This window comes from Mauremys reevesii, linkage group 3 (genome assembly GCF_016161935.1).
Source record: "Mauremys reevesii isolate NIE-2019 linkage group 3, ASM1616193v1, whole genome shotgun sequence".
Classification (NCBI taxonomy): domain Eukaryota; kingdom Metazoa; phylum Chordata; order Testudines; family Geoemydidae; genus Mauremys; species Mauremys reevesii.
The window spans coordinates 35,297,399-35,317,492 of NC_052625.1; the positions used below are offsets into that span (position 1 = coordinate 35,297,399).

A 20,094-nucleotide genomic window follows, 5' to 3' on the forward strand; every position below is an offset into this window, starting at 1 on the left:
CAGGCACATAGATAAAGGACTTCAACAGGGCTGTGTCAGTGGATCCGTTTGCAGGATCAGGGCCTTGGTAGTGTTTGAGGAAGGAGGAATGGTTTCAGATTGCAAACAAAAATCCCTCTTTAGTTTTTTGCAAAATTGTTATACTTTTATGCAGAGTTTTCCGTAGTAGTTTAAGAAACCTGTGAAAAGTGATTTCCACCCCCCATATTTACCTTTGAGCAGTTAATGGTGTTAATTATAACTTTGTTCAAGCTTCTGTTAACAATTTTAGCACAGTGTTCAGCTCCTATGCTGAGGTTCTGTGCAGTACTCCTGACCCAAGGCAAAAATCACATTGATTTTCTGAATGTTAAATGCTTCAATTTGGTCTGCTTTCATTTCCTTAGCAACACGATATGCCTTTTATATGTAGCATCCTCTGGGACACTGTATAGAAGATTTCTGTAAATTTCAAGAAGAACAAAAGAGCAGTCAGTGCAGACATCCCATAACCATGCTTGTATTAATTTATACCTACAAGTATCTCTACAGAAACTTTTAATCTTGCTTAAGTGGAACAAAAATGTTTTAGGCTGGTAAGGCAGGTGAAATGATTACAGAAGTGTTAGATAGTCCTAATATCTCACAGACGTAAAGTCTGTGAAGTTTAACGTAAGCCATATTCAACCTCTATTTTCTTCTGAAGTCTGCGTTTAAGTATTTCCCTGAGTATATCATTTATGTCCTGAGACTGAACTGTGATTTGACTACTTTAATACATATGGCCTTAACAACAGTTTTAACTAGGGTGACCAGATGTCCCGATTTTATAGGGACAGTCCCGATATTTGGGGATTTTTCTTTATATAGGCTCCTATTACCCCCAACCCCATCCCAATTTTTCACACTTGCTGTCTGGTCACCCTACAAAAAAACAAAGCTTACATGTAAACAATAAAAAGCTTTCTAGCCTGTATAAGACATGTCGTTAATTGAATACAGTGAATGAGCATGCAAATATTTAACTGCATGCATATTAATATTGTTTTTGTTTTAGTGTGTTATACAATACATACAAAGAAATATTGTCAAGGCATCACATAAATGAACTGCAAACAGTAGTAAACGCTATAGGGTTGGGTCCAAATGTGAAGGTTCCGAATATTATTCTCTTCTATCTATTAGCAAAGCTCAGATAATTCTTCACTCTATGGCCCCAATCTGATGCACATGTGCGGAGCGCCATTAACTCGAATGGAATTCTGTGTGGACATAAGGGTCTGTCTACATGGATAGGTCCTGATCCTACAAAGACTTTGCTTTATGCACTGTGAAATGTTTCACTGAAGTCAAACTACTCTCAGTGTGAAAAGTTAAGTACATGTCAGCTTTTAGAAGATAAGAGACTTAGATTGCAGGATCAGGGCCTATGTGTGGTGTGATTTATTTAAAAAAATGCTTTTATTTCTATTAAAATAATGAAAACAAAACAAGGAAGCCTCAGCAGCTCAGAACCAAAATTGCATAGGGGAAAAATTGGTAAAGAAGCACGTTTTAGTTTCAAGCTTCTAAAGATTATTCTAATTTACATTGAAAGAATGTTAAATTTTATGAAGAATATCTTGAATGTATTAACTTTGATTGTTATGATAAATTTAATGCCAATCTTTGGTCATTATTATGTGTGTGACTTAATTTAAAGCAGCTGCATTTTTTTTTTACATGCTCCATACTAGACAAGTCACACGGGGTATCTGTGCTTTTATATTTCAGATATGTCTCAGCTTAGTTCGGCTTTTGCATTATTTGGCTCACTCTCCGCTTGGCTCCGTGACGCTGTTGGATTTTCGCCCTCGACAGTTTGTGATTGTAGATGGAGAGCTGAAAGTGACAGATTTGGATGATGCCAGCATAGAAGAAAGCTCTTGTACCAGTAACCGTGACTGTTTTATAGAGTTTCCAGCAAGAAATTTCACTCTTCCCTGCTCTGTGGAGGGCCGATGTCGAAATATGAATGAAAAGAGGAATCTTTATAATGCGTACAGGTAGATGACCAGTTATCTAAGTAGATAAAGTGAATAAAATTTGACAAGAATTCTGTATAGTCATTTATAGCCATTGAGATCAATCGAAATGTTGGATCGGGCCTTTATAGACTAATAACTAAAACAATGAATAATGTGTGTTGTAAATATTTCATTAATAATAATACATAACATTAATATCTTGGAAGTACTTTGCAAACATTTGGTCTGATTCACCACTAAAGTCTGTGTTGGTATAACTCTATTGAAGTCAGTTACACAGTAAAGATTTATAGCAGTGAAAAACTGGGGTAATCTTATGGTGATTTGGGCACAATTACTACATTATTAATGAAATGATTCACACAACACCTCTATGATGTAGATTAATAAGTGTTATCATCCCCTTTTAAGTATGAGTCAACTGAGGCTGAGAAGTGAAATGACTTCAGAGCTGGGATTAGAATTCAGACAGTTCTGTCTTCTAGTTCTGTGCTCTGACCACTAACCCATACATCTCTCTCATTAGACCAGGCCTCTTTTCTGCTGATTATAAAACTCGCTGGTTCAGTTGTTTGATAGTCAAAAACCTGTAATGTCATTGTACTTCTTTAACGTAGACCACTGACAATCTGGAGAATAATCTCCCAGGGGTTATAATGAATCTTAATGTTTTTTTAAAAGCCATCACTGCTTTGTAGTTCTCTCCTTACAATTTACCCCAGGCTTCCTCACACCAACAAACCAATTGCTGTTCTTTGAATAGGCAGTGATTTGCCTGCTTCTTGCACTACACCCATCCATTCTTCAGTGCCTCCCCATTGAGGTCTGCATCCATAATTTGTGGTCGTGCCATGCACATGACAGATAGGTAATTGGGTTATTATGTCTTGTCAGTCAGAACACTGAAGAAAGTGTCTCGCTGAAATGTGTTTCTTAGAATTTTGTTTCTTAAGGTTTCTTCAGATTTACAACTGAGGAGTTTTACATGAGGGATTTATGTTTGTGGTCTTGGCTCTTCACTAACTCTGATCACTCAACTCACTCTTTGGGCCGAACACTGATCCCACGGAAACTTTACTATTGGCTTTCACAGCATCAAGAATTGATCCTTAATGCACTGCTTCTAATTGTGCTGTGGCTTGATGTTCAAGTGCGCTGGAGAGAGAGAGTGCTGTGGACTGATCCAGATAGGACGGTCTAGAGGGTCTCAAGGCAATGCCATAATGGTGTGCTCCTTTCTTAGGCTTCTCTTTCAAGTATCACATCACTCATTCCCTGCCAGGCCACAGCTAGAAGAGTCTTCTCCAGGGAGAGTCTTCTGCTTTTGTCCCAATGCACTTATCTGACCACACTGAAATGCATTCCACTACATGACTGTCATGTGCATTTGTGCAGTGCAATTTTTAGTGTGTTCTGCAAAATTTTCCATTTGCTTGGGTTAAAGATCCTTCTTAGTGAATTAGTTTTTGATTAGGGCCATTTTGCTGGTCTGGCTAGAAAAAAACATTTAATATTTTAGTGTGATTTTCAGCCATACACTGTCATACGCTCACTGAGGAAAGCTGTCTTTTTCTATCACCGTGGCTAATGTTTGAGAGAGTGCTATTGAACAATTCCAGCAGTTCTCAAACTGTGGGTTGGGACCCCAAAGTGGGTCACGACCCTGTTTTAATGGGTTCGCCAAGGGCTGGCATTTGCCTTGCTGGGGGCTTTGGTTTTGGCCCCCTGCCCAGGGCGGCAGGGCTCGGGTAGGCTCAGGCTTTGGTCCCCCCCTCCTGGGGTTGTGTAACAATTTTTGTTAGGAGTGGATCACGGTGCAATGAAGTTTGAGAATCCCTGAACTATTCCATCTGCTCATCAGTTTCTAAAGATCTGTTTTTACACTTTGAAAATCCTAGTGCTTTTAGCACCCACTATTGCTTATTATTATGCTCACATAATAGGTCTTTGTATGACAGCAGACCTGCACCATGGTAGGCTGCAGCCACCCTTATGAATGCATCTGCATGCTCACTCAGCAAGGACAAAACTACAATCTACTCGGTATAGATGACTAGGGTGATCTGGGAACTGGAAAACATGTATAGGGACACTGTGATGGCAGGTGACTGGCAGTACTACTTTTTGAAGCTTGGAAAAAGGGATTCTTGTCCATATCTGGTGCTACTTGGTAGTCCCAGCCAGCAGCACATTAACCAATGGTATAAATCTTCAGTCGTGTCTGAATTTATTAAAGCCACCCATGAGAAACATCACTGTGCCAGTCCCCTGGTTCCTTCTCAAGGTGGATTATTAGAGCTGAGAAAATATTACAAAAAAATTGTTGTGCAAGTATTGGCTTGGATGTTTAAATTATTTCCTTCAGTCATACATGCATCCTTTTGTGTACCCTCAAGATGCACATTTTAAACAGTGAGGGTAATGAACCATTGGAACCATTTACCAATAGGTTTGGTGAATTCTTCATTTACTAAACATTGTAAAAACAATATGGGATCTTTCTGTAGCTGAGATAGTCTAGTTCAAAGAAGAATTATATTCAAAGAAGTTCTGTGGCCTGTGTAATGCAGGTCAGACTGCTAGAAGCTCACAGTGGTCCCTTCTGGCCTTATAATCTACAAATCATGAATGCAGAGATGTTGCATAACTATCGGTAGTGGGGGGAGAGTACAATTTGAAGGTTCTTCTGGTGTTATACAGTGAGACTTAGGGCAGGGCATATAAACTCTGGCAGAAATCGGGGGTGGGGGGATGTAACTCTGCATCCCCCCCGCCCAAAGGTGCTTCTGCATGAATGTTCCAGTTTGAAAAAACAACAAGGAGTCCTTGTGGCACCTTAGAGACTAACAAGGTGTTAGTCTAACAAGGTGTTAGACTTATATTTGGGTATAAGCTTTCGTGGGCTAAAACCTACTTCATCAGATGCATCAGTGCCAGTTTGAGTTTCACTGGCACTGATGTTGATGCATTTCAAAGTCACATGTATGAGTACCGATGGATATGCATGAGTATTCATATCAAAATGTTTGCACACTCATTTAGTTGAGGATCAGAAACAATACTATGTGACTTTTCTGTCCAATTGTAACTATCCAACCCAGTCTGAAAAGCAAACTGTGACCTTCAAATACTTTCAAAGAGCTTCTAGTAATCAGTCACAATCCACTTATGGATTTTCCAGGTGCAGAAAATTTACCAGATGAATTCTTCATTGCTAATGATTTGCTTACCTTTAAAACACTATATGTATTTAGAGTGCTGCTTTTTATATAAAACACTAAGAAATCTTTTATAATAATCTTATTTGGGGATTTTGTAAGTATCCTTTTTAGAAGGGATGAATTTTACTCTTGTTTTAAAAAAAAAGTTAACATCTTCAGGTAATATTAATTGTATAAAGTAGAAGTATGTCAGCTGAATAGTCACAATACTGGCTCCTGTAGCTGACATTTGCCAATCAATAACTTGATTTTTTTTTAAAATTATGCTTATGTGAAACCTGCTTTATTCTCTCCAATGAATACGATTCACTACAGTTTCTCTGGCCGTGTGGGGAAGCTGTACTTTATAGGATAGACAAGGCAACTCTCTCAGTAAAATTTCCTATTTGTGTTACCATTCTGCTCATTACCTAATATTTATGTGTGATACTTTTGTTTATATTACCAGATCCTGAACTGTCCATCTTTATCTAATGTTCCCTCTGAAACAGGGTTTGTAGAGGTTAGTAATACCGGCTTAGCAATAGAAATTTAAAGGGGCACTGTGAAATTACTTCTATCTTTTAAATAATAATGGAGAAGTGAAATCAGCATACCTTTAATTACAAAAAAATTATTGCTGTGCCTGCTTTTCCAAATCCTTGATGTGTTTTTGTGAAGCCATCACCATTTAACTTGCATTACCAGTTAAATGTTTGCATTTCGGTATCATCAGACTCTGAGCACAGGGCAAGAGCCTTCACAACCAGATGCTTGTTTCAAGCTTGTGAGAAATTAGGCCGGAAATTGTAGAACCTGCTTTACTTTTTGTTTCCTTCATTTTACAGCAGTTTCCTCCCTAGGAAAAGCAATGCAAATTACCTGAATCCCTAGCAGGTTTTTTTTCAGTAGAGAATTTGCATTCAAACATGGAGTCCATTCAGGAACATCACGAATGCATGTTAATGATGACCCCACCATGGGAATATTGAAGATGTCCTGAATTTTGGTGGCATAGACTGATTCCCCCCTTGCCCCCGCTTCATCTTAAAGCCTAAAAATAATGCAGAACTGAAAAGGAAATAATTGGTGAAATAAAATAAGCATAAATCTGACCTGTATTTTTAAGGTTTTGAGGGGAAAAAACAAGACTTCAGAGTTTGACAGTGTCCCTTTAATAAAGTTTGTCCAAGTACAGACAGCTTTGCAAATAGTCACAATCCATAGGGCTTCACAGCAAATTTCTATGTTAATGGAACATTTACAGGTAGTTACAAGGCAGCCTTGTGTATAGCAGCTTAGTCTAGGTATGCCAGACAGCTGTGTGACTAGCCTCCGCTGTATATTTATTTGATTATAGAATATGATTATATTTCCTGAATAGGTCAAGGACTTGAGGAATAAAATTCTAATAGTTTATGTCGTTCAGTGGTTACTAGATCCTTGCCAACTTTATTTTAAAATATGGGTTACTTTTCCATTGCAGGTTTTTTTTTACATATCTTCTGCCACACAGTGCTCCATCCTCCTTAAGACCATTATTGGATATGATAGTCAATGCTACAGGTAATCCCACTGTAAATACGTGATACTGCCAAATGTCTCCCTTTTTCATATCACTGTAAACTTGAATGTTTGTTTGGGGGTGGATGTGGGGAAGGGTGCTACGTTTACATGTATTGCTTTAAGGCCAGATTCTGCTCTCACTTAGGGCATGTCTACACTGCAGCTGGAGGTGTAAGTTCCAGCCTGGGGAGATGTACCCATGCTAGCTTTGATTCAGTGAGCATGCTGAAAATTGCAGTGTAGATACTGGCTAGCCACCAGAGCATCTACCTAGTATCTCTGATGGGATTGTACTTCGGTGGCTAGCCTGAGTCGCTGCTCATGCCACTTTGGCTACACTGCTATTTTTAGGTGTTAGTTTGGGCAGAGCTAGCACATGCATGTCTACTTGATCTGGGAATTACACCTCTAGGTGAAGTGTAGATGTGCCCTTAGAATTAAATTCACTCCTGATCAGAGGAGCTAAGATGAGGCCTATATACCATTTAACTCTCTATTTTGAGGTCTTAAGTAGTATTTAAGTAGTATGTGCCTTGTCCTGGGCCCCAGCACAGGGATGAATTCCACCCTTACATAGATGCAGTTCCCACTGCAAGTCAATGGCAGTTTGACCAGAGCAGTATTTGACTCAGAATTTGGTCTCCTCTGCATGCAGATCTCAGGAGGAACAAGCCAGCCCACAGAGTGAAATTCATCCTGACCAAAGGGCTCATGCACAGCCCTCTGCAAAATGTTAGTCCCATGTTAAGGGATTCATTGGTGTGGAGGACCTTGAATGGGCCATCTCTACTGAGAGGAATTAGAACCACAGAGACAATTTATTGCATACATCTCCCAGATGACACTAGAGATTATTTTATGCTTCAGAATCCAGAGTAGACCATAAAATTATCTTTACCATAAAATGACATTCAGACAAGAGTAGCTTGAGTATGTCTTAACTGTACTTTTGATTTCACGCCGGAGGGGTTTTTTTCCTGCCTGGTCTTCAGTACATTTTATGGGGAGGTATATTTTGCCAGGCTATAAATAATTTCAAAGGGAATTCACTGGAAAGGAGTTTTCATCTCTTGTGGATAACCCATCCTATCATATTCAGACAGGACGCTGGCTGTCTCAGTACACTAGCTGCTCAGCTTTGGAGACTCGGGGTTAGGGCTTGACTCATCGCATACATGAACATCAATTTGGCAGTCACTTTGTAATGCCTGAAGTCCACATCACAAAAACATCACACAGTTTGGCACAACTGAATCTTGATCCTTTGGACCTTACTCAGGTATAATCCCTATTAATCCCAAATTCTTTGTCTAAATCACTGTTTTTCTGTACTATTAAAGGAGAACTCCACTGGGGAATAGATGAAACAGTGGCTCAGCTAGAAAGAGTTTTGCATTTATACAAGAGTGGCACATACCTACAGAACACTACACGGATGCCGAAAGCTGGTAAAGTATTCCTTTGACAAATGTAAAGCTATTGGCTCGATCTAGACTGTGAGGTGTGGAGGGGAGCAGAAATAAGGAGAAGAGACCAAAAAGGCCCCTGAAGTCATGGAAATTGAAGTCCACAGCAGGGCTTCCAGGTAGTCAGAGTTCCATGGGTACCACGGAAGGTACTAAGGCAGGTTGTTGGTGCCATGGAGAGCAGCCATCAACCACATCAAACTTGTGGGAAATCTGCAGTATAAATTCATGCTGAAAGGTGCATTGTGCCCAAACACTTATCTCCCAATCTGCATTTTGGAACCTCCCTGAGGTGGGAGTTTGGGGCAGGCCAGAGCAGGGAGCCCTGGAAGAGGGAGCCAATTTATCTCCATGCTAATATGCTAGCTCTGCATGGATATCCTAAGATTCATGGGATTTCCTTGCAGTTTCTGTATTGCAGGTGCTGCAGGTTAGAAGCATTAACCCTCCTACCTGCTCTGCAGGGGAATATCCCTGCAGCCTTCAGCTTGCAGCAGTGATAGGGTAACAAACGTTTACATGCTGAGGTTTTTCTTTTACATCTGAACAAAAATCTCTTGTATAGCACCATAAATGTATACAGTGCTTTTCAAACATACACTGTAGAAGAACACATTACCTTCTTTCAAATGTTACAATCTGTAATAGGTAAATGTTTTTGTTTGGTGGTCACACCACCAAAAAAAGATGCTGTGCAGAATTTTTCTTTTTGTAGGTGCAATATCCATGTCAGACTTTGAGCTGCTGGAATGTGATAAGAAAATATGATGGTTTTGCGGTACATGCATAGTAGACAGTGATGAGCTGCCAAAATATTAACAACTGGTTCCCTCCTCCTCATCCCACGAGGGGCTCATGCCCCCCCCCCGGGACTCCTACCCTATCCAATCCCCCATGTTCCTTGACAGATTTTCCCCCCCCCAGGACTCCTGCCCCATCCACCCCCCTTCCCTGTCCCCTGACTGCCCCCTGCCGCCCCATCCAACCCCTCCTGATGGCTCCCCCGGGACCCCTGCCCCATCCAACCACCCCTTCTGTCTGTCCCCTGACTGCCTCTGGAACCCCTGCCCCTGTCTTCCCCCCACTGCCCCATCCAACCCCTGCTCCTTCCTGACTGCCTTCCCCGGGACCCTTGCCTCCCTTCAATCCCCCTGTTCCCTGCCTTCTGACTGCCCCGACACTAAACCACCCCCCAACACACCTGCCCTCTATCCAACACCCCCTCCCTGCTCCCTGCCCCCTTACCGCGCTGCCTGGAGATGGGGGCAGGACCAGGGCCGGGGCTGGGCTGGGCTGCTCGGCCAGGGTTGGGACCGGAGCTGGGGTGCTCGGCTGGGGCCAGAGTCAGGGCGCCCAGCTGGCTGGGACCGAGGTTGGGCCGGAGCTGTGCCGCCCGGCCGGCTGGGCCCAGGGGCCGGTTGGGGCCGGGCCACCCGGTCGGGGCCGGGGCCGGGCCGCCGGGGCCACCGGGCCGGGGCCGTGCCCTCGCCGCCCGGCCGGGGCTGCGCCGCCCGGCCACGGGGTCGGGGCTGGGGCTGGGCCGGTGCCGCGCCGCCCGGCCACGGGGTCGGGGTCGGGGTCCGGGCTGGAGCCATGCGGCGGCTGGAGCCCTCCTCGCGCCCCCACCCCCGCCCCCCTGCTCCAGCTCACCTGCGGGAAGCCGCTGCTTCCTTCTCAGCCCTCCCAGGCTTCCCGTGCGAACAGCTGATTTGCGGGAAGCCGGGGAGGGGGAGGAGAAGCCGGGGGAGGGTTCAGGGGAGGAGGCAGAGGCGGAGTGAGGTGAGCTGGGGCCGGGGGAAGGGCAGGGAGCTGCTGGGGCTTTTGTTAAATTTAAAAGCCCTTTTCGATCCAGTTTCTCCCTCATGGGACAACCGGTTCTAAAAGGGCTTCTAAATTTAACCGGTTCCCGCGAACCGGTGGGAACCGGCTCCAGCTCACCACTGATAGTAGAGAGAAAGAGATGGCTGATAAATGAAGATGGATTTAGGGTAAAGGATTTTAAAAGTTCAGTAAAGCATTTCCCTTGTGATAGACTCATGAGTCAAATTTATTCCTGGTGTAACTCCGCTGACTTTAGTGGACTCTGACCCCAGGGATGAATTTGGCCCACTAATCACAAATAATTCAATATTTATTTTGTTGTAAAATTGGCAAGAAAATTGTTACAGGTGTTCATTTAACTTTCTAATGTTCAGATTTTCATCACGGTCTTTGCTGAGTGATACCTGTCAACACAGTCAAATCATTCTCAGCAGCACAATCAACAGTACAAACACATCCTTTGTTGAGGAAGTGCCAGGAAGGTTGAGGTTTTTCTGTGATGCTGGCTGATTCCAGATTTAGCTGCCATGTCAGGACAATATGAGGTTTTGAATTTTAAAGGCTGTCCTGCTTATAAAGAATTGCTGGGAGAAAACCCAAGACAGTGATGCTAGATGTAACAGTGCAAGGCTTCAGTGATATGGAGCAAACCTGCACTCACATTAGGCTTCTGTATTTCATATGTGGTTTAGTTATGTATAATCCTGAATAACTGTGGCTCAGATTCTGCTACCCTTACTCAAGTTGGCTAGTGCCTTTGTTTGCAAGCAGTCCCATTAACTTTTACGAAACTGCTCAAGGAGCAAAGTACTACTCAGCATGAGTAAAGGTTATAGAAATTGCCCTGTGTAACTGCACATAGAGCATGTGAGTACAGTTTTATGCAATTCTATTAAAATTCTAATTTAATGTAACATTGAGGTTCTTTAAATTATTTTATGTGAGGATTCAGCCAATGGCAATCAAGAGAAATCAAATATCCTCACAGAAATTACACTGAAGCAAGACCTTGTTGACTTATGGGTAAATATTCGTACTTGGATACCATATCTTCAGAATGCATGGGCCTGTTTCTCATTTGCACTAAGGCCATTTTACACCACTAGAGTCATGTAAAAGGCCCTTAAAGTGGGTGTGTATATATAATGTATTCGTATTTTAAGGCCCCTTTATCCTATGGTGACCAGATAGCAAGCATGAAAAATTGGGACACTTTTTTGGGGATAGGGGGAGTATAGTTGCACATACAAGAAAAAGTCCCTAATATTGGGACATTGGGTAACCCTACTTTATCCTCCCAGAGGCCTCAGTGCAGATGAATGTAATCAGGTCCCATGTGTCCACTTATATTCTTCCTTCTCCACACAGGCTCCTCTCTCTCAAGATTTCACTTTTAGCACATGACGACTCACTTTTTTTTAAAACTCTCAATCCAAAGATGATTTACCAATGGTGACATTCTCCTGATGGCGCAGTGAAGCTGCAAGGCAGGGTGTGATGGGAGGGGAGGATTGGGTGCTCAGGAGAACAGCCAAATGCTGGTCCAGCACACAAGGCAACACTACTCCCTAGCCATGCTAGGGCCACAGACTAAGTAGTTTGGGCCACTGGGCCACATAATAACTCTTGCAGGGGGTGGGGGTGGGGGTGGGGGGATGGATACTGTTCCAACCCATCAGTTCAGCAGCCGCAGAGGCAGTAGAAATCACAAAAGCAGTTATACTCCCATGTTCTGGCCCTGCCTGGGCCGGGGATAGAGATTTCACCTCCCTAATCCCCTGCATTTTATGTGGATGAGACAAATTTCACCTTAAAACACCACTGAAAATGTTGTCTGTGGAAAGACCAAGAAACCAGCAGCACTTTCACAGGACACTGTATAACTCTCTCCCAAGGCAAGGGAAAAATATTTTTTTAAGTTGTGGCTTGTTTGTTCTTTTTCTGTCATGTTCTATAATATAGTGAGAGGGGGAGGAGGCTATTTGTCAGATGCTGGACTGATTTAGGTTTGGGCTAGGGATTGTGGTTTGGGTTCGAGGCTGAATTGGAACTAGGCTTTGGTTTCAGGTTAAAATGAGGCAAAAGCTTACAAGGTTGTTTTCATTAGATTTCGGTCTAAATGATGGAAATCTCATCAGGTGCCCTGGTCTCACAAGATTTCCACCATCCTGAATAATGGAAATCTCAAGAAATTAACTGCTCATGTGACATTACCTCCATTTTGGGCTGCAGTCTCACCAATTAACTGTTACCAACAGATTCCTGCTGCATCCGAAAGAGACCTAGAAAATAAGCCTGTTCTGGTATAGAATTTATACTGAAACCAAAGCCACAATAGTAGGTTCAGATCCAGGAACTGCAAGCGATCTGTCTCTCTTTTTTTTTTTTTAAAAGGAACATTAGAAGGTTCAACTCATGGTACTTCATAATTTGATTTAGATCTAGAAACTCGGAGTTATCCATTGTCTTTAATAGAGAGTTGTAAATCCTGACAAGAAGCGATGGTGATTTCTGAAAAGGGACTTAGGGAAAAAGCTGAAATCTGACCTGTCATGAAACAGATTTCTCTATCTGAGCCTATGTTTTTGCAAGGACACCCTTTTTAAGTGAGAAAGGTGATATTGACCATCCGTAGGAAAGTGACACTAGGAAAGTTCTTGTCAATCTGAGCCTGCCCATAAATTAAATTTAACAACATGAACCATGGTCATGTCACAGGAGGACTTAGGTCTTAAGCTTTCACTGTGTTTCAGCTGTAAAACATTTTACAGTGTTGTAAATTATATTATACTCTGGACTTTGCTTCTAAAGTACTGAAGCAAAGTAGAGAAGGGGTGGGGGAAGAAGTCCTTCAGTAGCCATGTAAGTTTTTTGTAATTGTAAATAACACAAAATTGTTATACAGGTGCTACAGTGTTTGGAATGACACTGTGTTCAAATGCTTTTATCTGTAATGGGGTATTAGTCTCTTCTTCTGAGAACATTGAACAATACGGAGCATACATTTCCTTGTGAAGATTTTTTTTCTAAAATGATAGCATTACTATAACCGCAAGAATACTATACTATACAAACCCATTGGATTTCATGGATGAAATTCCTTCCTCCTCGAAGTCTACAGCAAAACTCCCATTGACTTCAAGAGCGATGCTGATTTACACCAACTGAGGGTCTGGCTCTGGAGTTTTAGTCTAACCTCCCCAACCCAACCTTTCAGTGAATTCAGGAGTTACACAGAAATGTGAGAGGCACTACAGCTAGTAAATCCTGTATCTTTGTTATTCATTAAAGAAAATAGGTGACCCATTATTAAGTCTTGAGGGGTGGGTTAGCCAAAAGAAAGGCATAATTAGCAGAAATAAAAGCAGTTGTTGAACCAAGTACATTTACAGGACTCAAGACAGAATGCCAGGGAGTAAGGTAAAGACATTCTCTGTTTTCCTTTGTCCTTTGACATTTTGGCAGGGTTGCGCTGTATGTAAATATTTACAGTGCAACAATGTTTCTTTAAAAATACTATAGCAACCTGCTTGAGAAATTATAAATCTGCTCAAGAAATTTTAGTGTGTGTGTGTGTGTGTGTGTGTGTGTGTGTGTGAGAGAGAGAGAGAGAGAGACTTTGGAGGCCGGGAACAGATTATATTCAGGCAGTTTTTATACGCCATATTAGGTTGAGCTACAAAAGACAATAAGCCCTTTCTTGAAGATACTTAAAGACACACATGCTGCAGATGGGATTACATTACAAACAATTCCCTACAAATAGTCTCACAGATTCTAAAATGAATTAGTTTTGGCCAGGATTGTGCCCCTGTTGTGTCCTTTTGCACAACCATATAGGTCCAGATTGTATGAGGCCTTTTACTGAGGCCTGGTCTACACTAGAGGGTGGGGGGATTGATCTAAGTTATGCAACTTCAGCTACGTGAATAACATAGCTGAAGTCAACGTACTTAGATCTACTTACCGCGGTGTCTTCACTGTGGTAGGTCGACTGCTACCGCTCCCCTGTTGACTCCGCCTATGCTCCTCACTCCGGTGGAGTACGGGAGTCGACAGGAGAGTGCTTGGCAGTTGATTTATCGCGTCTTCACTAGACATGATAAATCAACCCCTGCTGGATCGATCACTCTGGAGGCAAGTGTAGACATGCCCTGAGTCGCATAGGGATAGCGGGGCATGGAGGAAGCCTCCCCGTTGGCCATGCAAGGGCCTCCCCTGCTAGCAGTCTGTGTGCTCCCTCCACTTTAGGGAGCACAAGGATTCGTTTTGCAGCCAAATGTGGGGCAGGAGACTAAAAATGAGAAGGGGAGAGGCATGGTCTGACCTCCACCTTTATTGGCCCATGGAGTGGGGCCAATCCACTAGGAGTGCATAGTTATGGAACAGCGTGCCCGCCTCTACCATCAGCACGCAGCAGCCCCAGGCAGGCAGTAGCTGGCTTCCATAGGGTGTAGCTCTGACTCACTTTCACAGGGCTGTAGCATAAATATAATGACCTAGCCCTTAAAAAATAAGGAGTTACAGTATTCCTTTCCCTCACGTGTGGACAGTAGGATATACGTCTCCACCCTCGTGCCGCCAAGGTACTCCTTTCCTCTCTGCTCTGAAAAATGACTCTAAAAATGGCATCATGGAGTTTCATATTTCATCTTTCCATTGCTCTAGATCAGATTTGACCAGCTTAGTAATAAAATGTTTTTTCTAACTGCTGGGCTGGACCTTCAGACGTGTTAGGGGCCAGATTTTATTTAGGCTGCTAAAGATGCAGATAGGCACCTCAGCACTTTTGAAAATTCCACTAGGTGCCTAACTCCCAATGGCAGTTAAGCCCTGTTGAAAATCTCACTTACTAGGTGCCTAACTCCAATTGGGTGCTATGCACCTAGGAACTTCTGAAATTCCACTATGTGGCTAGCTGCATCTTTAGTAACTTTTAAATATGTTTAAAAATCTGACCCTATACATTTTCTGGCCTGTGCAGTATCACGACCATTTGGTATGTTCGCAGCATAGGAACAGAGAAGTTAGATAAAACCATGCAACCTTCCAGCAAAAGTATTGTATTGTAACAATACTTGATTTTTTTTTTTTTTTTTTTTTAGAATTTAGAATAATACACAAGAACCCCAATAGAGAGACAAAGCAGGCTGCTCCCTAAGACAGAGAGGCCCAGGTCACCTCACTTTACTTTAGACTGCTTGTTTGCTGAGAGACTATTGCTCACACACTTTCTCACAAAGCCACTTGCCTGCAAGCAGGACCTGGGAATCCCCCGAGCATTTAAAGTGATAGCTCTACAATTTTAATACAGTTTTTCATACACCAATAAAGATTTTGCTGGCTAACTTCTCCCTCAGTCACATCTGTTCAACCCCAGTCTCTGGTACAGCTACCTTCAATGAGGTTGCACTGCAGAGGCATAACTGCAGGTAGAATTTGCCCCTGTAGTTGGAACCTGGTTAACAGTTCTATTGTCAATGCATGAGCCAGAAAAAAAATCCAACTTTTTCTCCTCTCATGGTGCAATGTTGACAGGAGGACAAAATGCAAATATTTGTACTGCAGCAGGCTCCAATCAAGACAAGGGCTTCATTGTGCTAGGCACTGTACAGATGCATAGTAAGAGACCGTCCTTGCTCCAAAGAGCTGACAGTCTAAATAGACAGGACAGACAAAAGATGGAGCGGAAACAGAAGGGAAGTGTCTTACCCAAGGTCATGCAGCAGGTCAGTGTCCTATCCAGATGCCTTTTTCACTGGACCACAGTACCTCTCCAAACGGCTGCAGTGATTTAGTGGAGGAGGGCAGGTGTGATTGGAAGTGGAGAGTAATTTCCCCTGCAATACTACTGTTTTGATGCTGGCATGGGCATGTAGTGCCCCCCCCCCAAAAAAAAGCATTTGTGTAATGCAAAATCACATTAACTTGGCCTTAGAGCTGTATTTATGGGGCATTCTTTTTGAATGAATTACTATAGCATATGAAAACATGGACAAACGAAAAATGTAAAATGAGACCTACTGAAAGTCAAGCAAACAAATGTAATATCAAGAGGGCAAACGTTTGTAATAGCAAAATTCTCACTTTGTTTTTTAATCTGAACGTATGTGTGAAGCAGTAAGTATATTTTCCTGTTATTTAGAGTCTGATTCTGCCATCCGTACTCATTGGGAAATCAGTGGGACTATTTGTATAGCAAGGCATTACTAAGATTGGTAGAATCAGGCCTTTTATGTTTAACTACAAGCAAGGGCAATTGGTGGTAGGGGGGAAAGAAATCCAGAAGCAGGTTTCATTATTTTATCATTACAATGGAAGTGGGGGTGAAATAGGGAGTAACAGGATTACTTTATCAAGGATGCAGCTGTGTCATTGACCCATGGTGTATTGGCAGGTGATAACTGGAAAAGACGACTGGGCAATTTTCCACCTGGAAGCTGTAGCTGGTAGTAAAAATGCACTCTAGCTGCTGTAGCTGAAATAAATGGTCATTAGAACTGATTAAAGTCAGATTTAAGGTGATTTAAGCAATTTAAAAGGGGGAACCACAGCCTGTTTATAACGTAGTCCTGGAGTTATTTATATGATTGAGTCTGGTACTGTGAAAATGGGCATGTTTATATATTAGAGTCAGCACTGGGACAACACAGGTGATTTTTTTGCTAAGGTAATTTTGGGATGTTAGTGCCTTTTTAAGCTTTGCTATTTTGTTTTTAATTATAGTATTTGGTCAGTGATTTGTTAGTTTGCCATGAACTGATTTCAGTTTTTAAATATATCACTTTATCCTATGAAATGGTACATTGTCAAGATGGCTTTTCTGGGTGGGGTGGGCCAGAGCCTTTAGGACTTGATCTAAGTTACTTGTCGATTTACAGCAGTGTAACATAAATGAATGGGCTTGAGTCTGATCTTGGTTTACACTTACTTTCTCCCAGTGTAACTGCCCCAGTTTCGCTGGAGTTACTTACCTTACATCTAGAGCTGGTTGGGAATTTTTCAGATAAACATTTTTTGTTGGAAAATGCCAGTTAAACAAAGCAAACTTCATGGGAATGGGTCAGTTTCAACTAATTTCCCATTTAGAAAGAAAGAAAGAAAAAGTTCTGAAGTGAAACATTCTGTTTTTTTATTTGAAATGACTTTTTACTTCAAAATTCAGGTTAATTTATAGATAATTAAAAAAACAAAATGAAATATGAATGATTTAAAAAAACATCTTGGATTTTTGGTTCATGAACAATTTTTAGATTTCAACTTATGATTTGGGCTGGGAAAATGTTTTGAAATCTCAAATTTTTGTAGGATGGGAAAATTGTTTCCTGCCTGGCGCTACTTACATCAGTGTGAATAGAGAATTTGGTCTTAGAGGTTAAACTGGTATGAAAAATGGTATAAGTGATAACAGAATCAGGCCTAGTGTAGTTAAAGTTTATTTGCTTCAACATTTACAAAAATATGTACAAGTGAAAAGGAATATTTTTGGTTAGGGCATTGGTAAGGAGTTATTTATGAACACAGAGTAATTCTTTGATCTATTCCTTGACTTTACAGTGATAGACTTTAAATACGCTATGTCAAATTGTGTATATGTATGTGAAAGTGTAAATTTATTGCTGCATTTATAGTATTAGGCAAGTATTTATTGGTTTTAAACACCATTAGTCTGGAAATCGACCAGAACTTTGACCTTTTTATGATGTGATTTACTGCTGTGAGCCTTCAAATTCTATGGACTCCATTTAAATAAGTTTCAGGTTTGGGAAGGCAAAAACCTGAGCTAAAGCTGTCTTTAAATCAGTCGGGTATTTCTAAATAGAACAAGTATATTGAACCATTGTGACCAGGATGAACATTTAAAGTAGTAGTTTGAGAAATGCAACTTAGATTTCTTAAGCCATTTCACACAGCAGGTAAAAAGTCCTGATGTGGCTACAAATCTCATTCAAACCTCTCTCTTTGATACATACAACAAAGTACAAGTGAGCTATGTAGCATTTTAATCTTGCTATATCCTACATAGTGAACCACAAAGAGCTAGGTGAGTGACATGAACATAAAAACAAATGGATAGAAAGTATGTGACTGGAAAGTTACCACTTAGTGGGTTTATTTTTCATCTTGATAGTTTATTTCAGATTGAGCAAGTTTTGAATAGGAGAGGAACGCTCTCTGAACCATTGAATTAGTACCACATTTATCAGTATTTTGATTCATTATGTATTTGAGTGGTTACATTTGGGCATATCTAAAATACATAGCTTACCTTTTAATTGGACATGCCAATTAGTGTTGTCAAAACTCCTGTTAATTAAGTAACTCTCCAGTTGCCTTCAAGTAAGGGCTCCTTATCCTGCCATCCCTACTTAAATGAGTAAAGTGTCTTGGTTTCAAATACTCACAGCACAATGGGATTACTCACACAAGTAAAGGCTATGGATTGGACCCTTGATTTGAAGTGATATACACGTGAGATTCGTGTGAGATTTCTTCATTGTGCAAATTACAAAGATACTAGATCATCATGTTCTGAGACAAAGTGAATCTTTGGAAAAGGATTCACTTCTCACACCAGTATTCAGTGGTTGTTATCATGGGTTAGAGTTTTTTCTAGGTTTAGGCACAAGCAGTTTGAAGATATTTTCTATAACCCAAAAACCCACATGGGCCTGACTGCCCTGGGGGGGGGGGGGGAGGATGTCTCCTGGAGCTCCCTAATTGAGGAGGAGGAATAATTTGTGGCACCAGTTTAAAGGAGTACAGCAAACTTGTTCCCCTGCAAGGCTGGAAAGCTCTGCTGGCTAGCGAGAGAGAGAGAGAGAGAGAGAGGGGAGGGAGCTACATTTCAGCCTACTCTTCATCCTTGCTGTCCTCTTTCAGGTGAGATGCTGCCAGGGGACCAAAGCCTCTTGACAGCAGCCCCTTCACTCAAAGCTGTGATTTAGGCTTTCCTGTTTCCTTGTAGGCCACACAAGTAGTGGCAAAGGCTCCTTTCCTGTTCCTCCTCTGCATGGCCACTTATGGCAGAGGCACAGCTGGTCTTTAGGGAGCAGCTCGCCCCCTCACATCTATTTTAAAAATAGACATGAAAAAAATGATGAAAGGGAAAATGTAGTATGGGTTATTACATTAGTGGTAAGGGGAAAAGTGGTGTATGGAGAAGGAAGCTAAAGAGTGTCTTGATGTGGCTCTCAGGGTTGCCATATGGTCCTCACTTTGACAGCAAGGCCAGTAGGCAGTTACTGTACTCAGATTTTCTATTGACTTCAGTGGAAGCAGGAGAGGATCCATAATGATCTAAGTTTCATGCAAAGTCCAGTTGTAGATATCAGATCAGGCTTTCTGTCGGGAAAATTTAATGCTTTTAAAAAGTAAACTGCTCATCTCTTCACATTGTGCTTGCTGAAATGCATCATGCTCAGGACATCAGCCTTTCCACAGGAAAACCCACACAATGGAAAGGGAACCCCATGACAATCCCCTCACATTTCTCCTCCCCACTACACTCTCACCACACTGGAAAACATAGGTGCTGGAACTAGGGATGTTGCCGCACCCCCTGGCTTGAAGTAGTTTCCATTATAAATAAGGTTTACAATGGCTCTCAGCACCCCCACTATAAAAATTGTTCCAGAACCCCTGCTGGAAAAGCCAAGAATCTGTGGGTATTTTGAGAAATGTGCCAGTCTTGGGGTTCTGCCAGAGCTATCCACATGGAGGCCCTGTTCCTCCACACTTCCCATTGGCCTCCTATGTCTCTACCTCTGCCCCTCTACCAGAACTGTGCAAGGAAGCTTAGTAACTTCTCAGCCAGGGAATGTATCAGTCTTTCTCTGTGTATATTTTTGTGGTTTGGATTATCATTTACTAAATACACTGTGACACTATTTACATTAGTACAGAGCTCAGAGACCTTTGCAGACCATTGTGGGTTCCCTGCTCTAGGAACTGGACAAAGAGGTCATAAGAACATAACATAATAACGGCTGTACTGGGTCAGACCAATGGTCCATCTAGCCCAGTATCCTGTCT

At 41.9% G+C, this 20,094-nt stretch overlaps 1 protein-coding gene across 1 annotated transcript in view; it reads left to right on the forward strand.

Moving 5' to 3' along the window:
- The window catches only part of PKDCC (protein kinase domain containing, cytoplasmic), a 45,967-nt gene that overhangs the window by 19,153 nt on the left and 6,720 nt on the right, over positions 1–20,094 (forward strand). Inside the window, exons 3-5 of the mRNA XM_039532723.1 lie at positions 1,753–2,024; positions 6,693–6,772; positions 8,113–8,220. Coding sequence (XP_039388657.1) covers positions 1,753–2,024; positions 6,693–6,772; positions 8,113–8,220 — 460 coding nt within the window. The remainder of the gene's footprint in view (positions 1–1,752; positions 2,025–6,692; positions 6,773–8,112; positions 8,221–20,094) is intronic.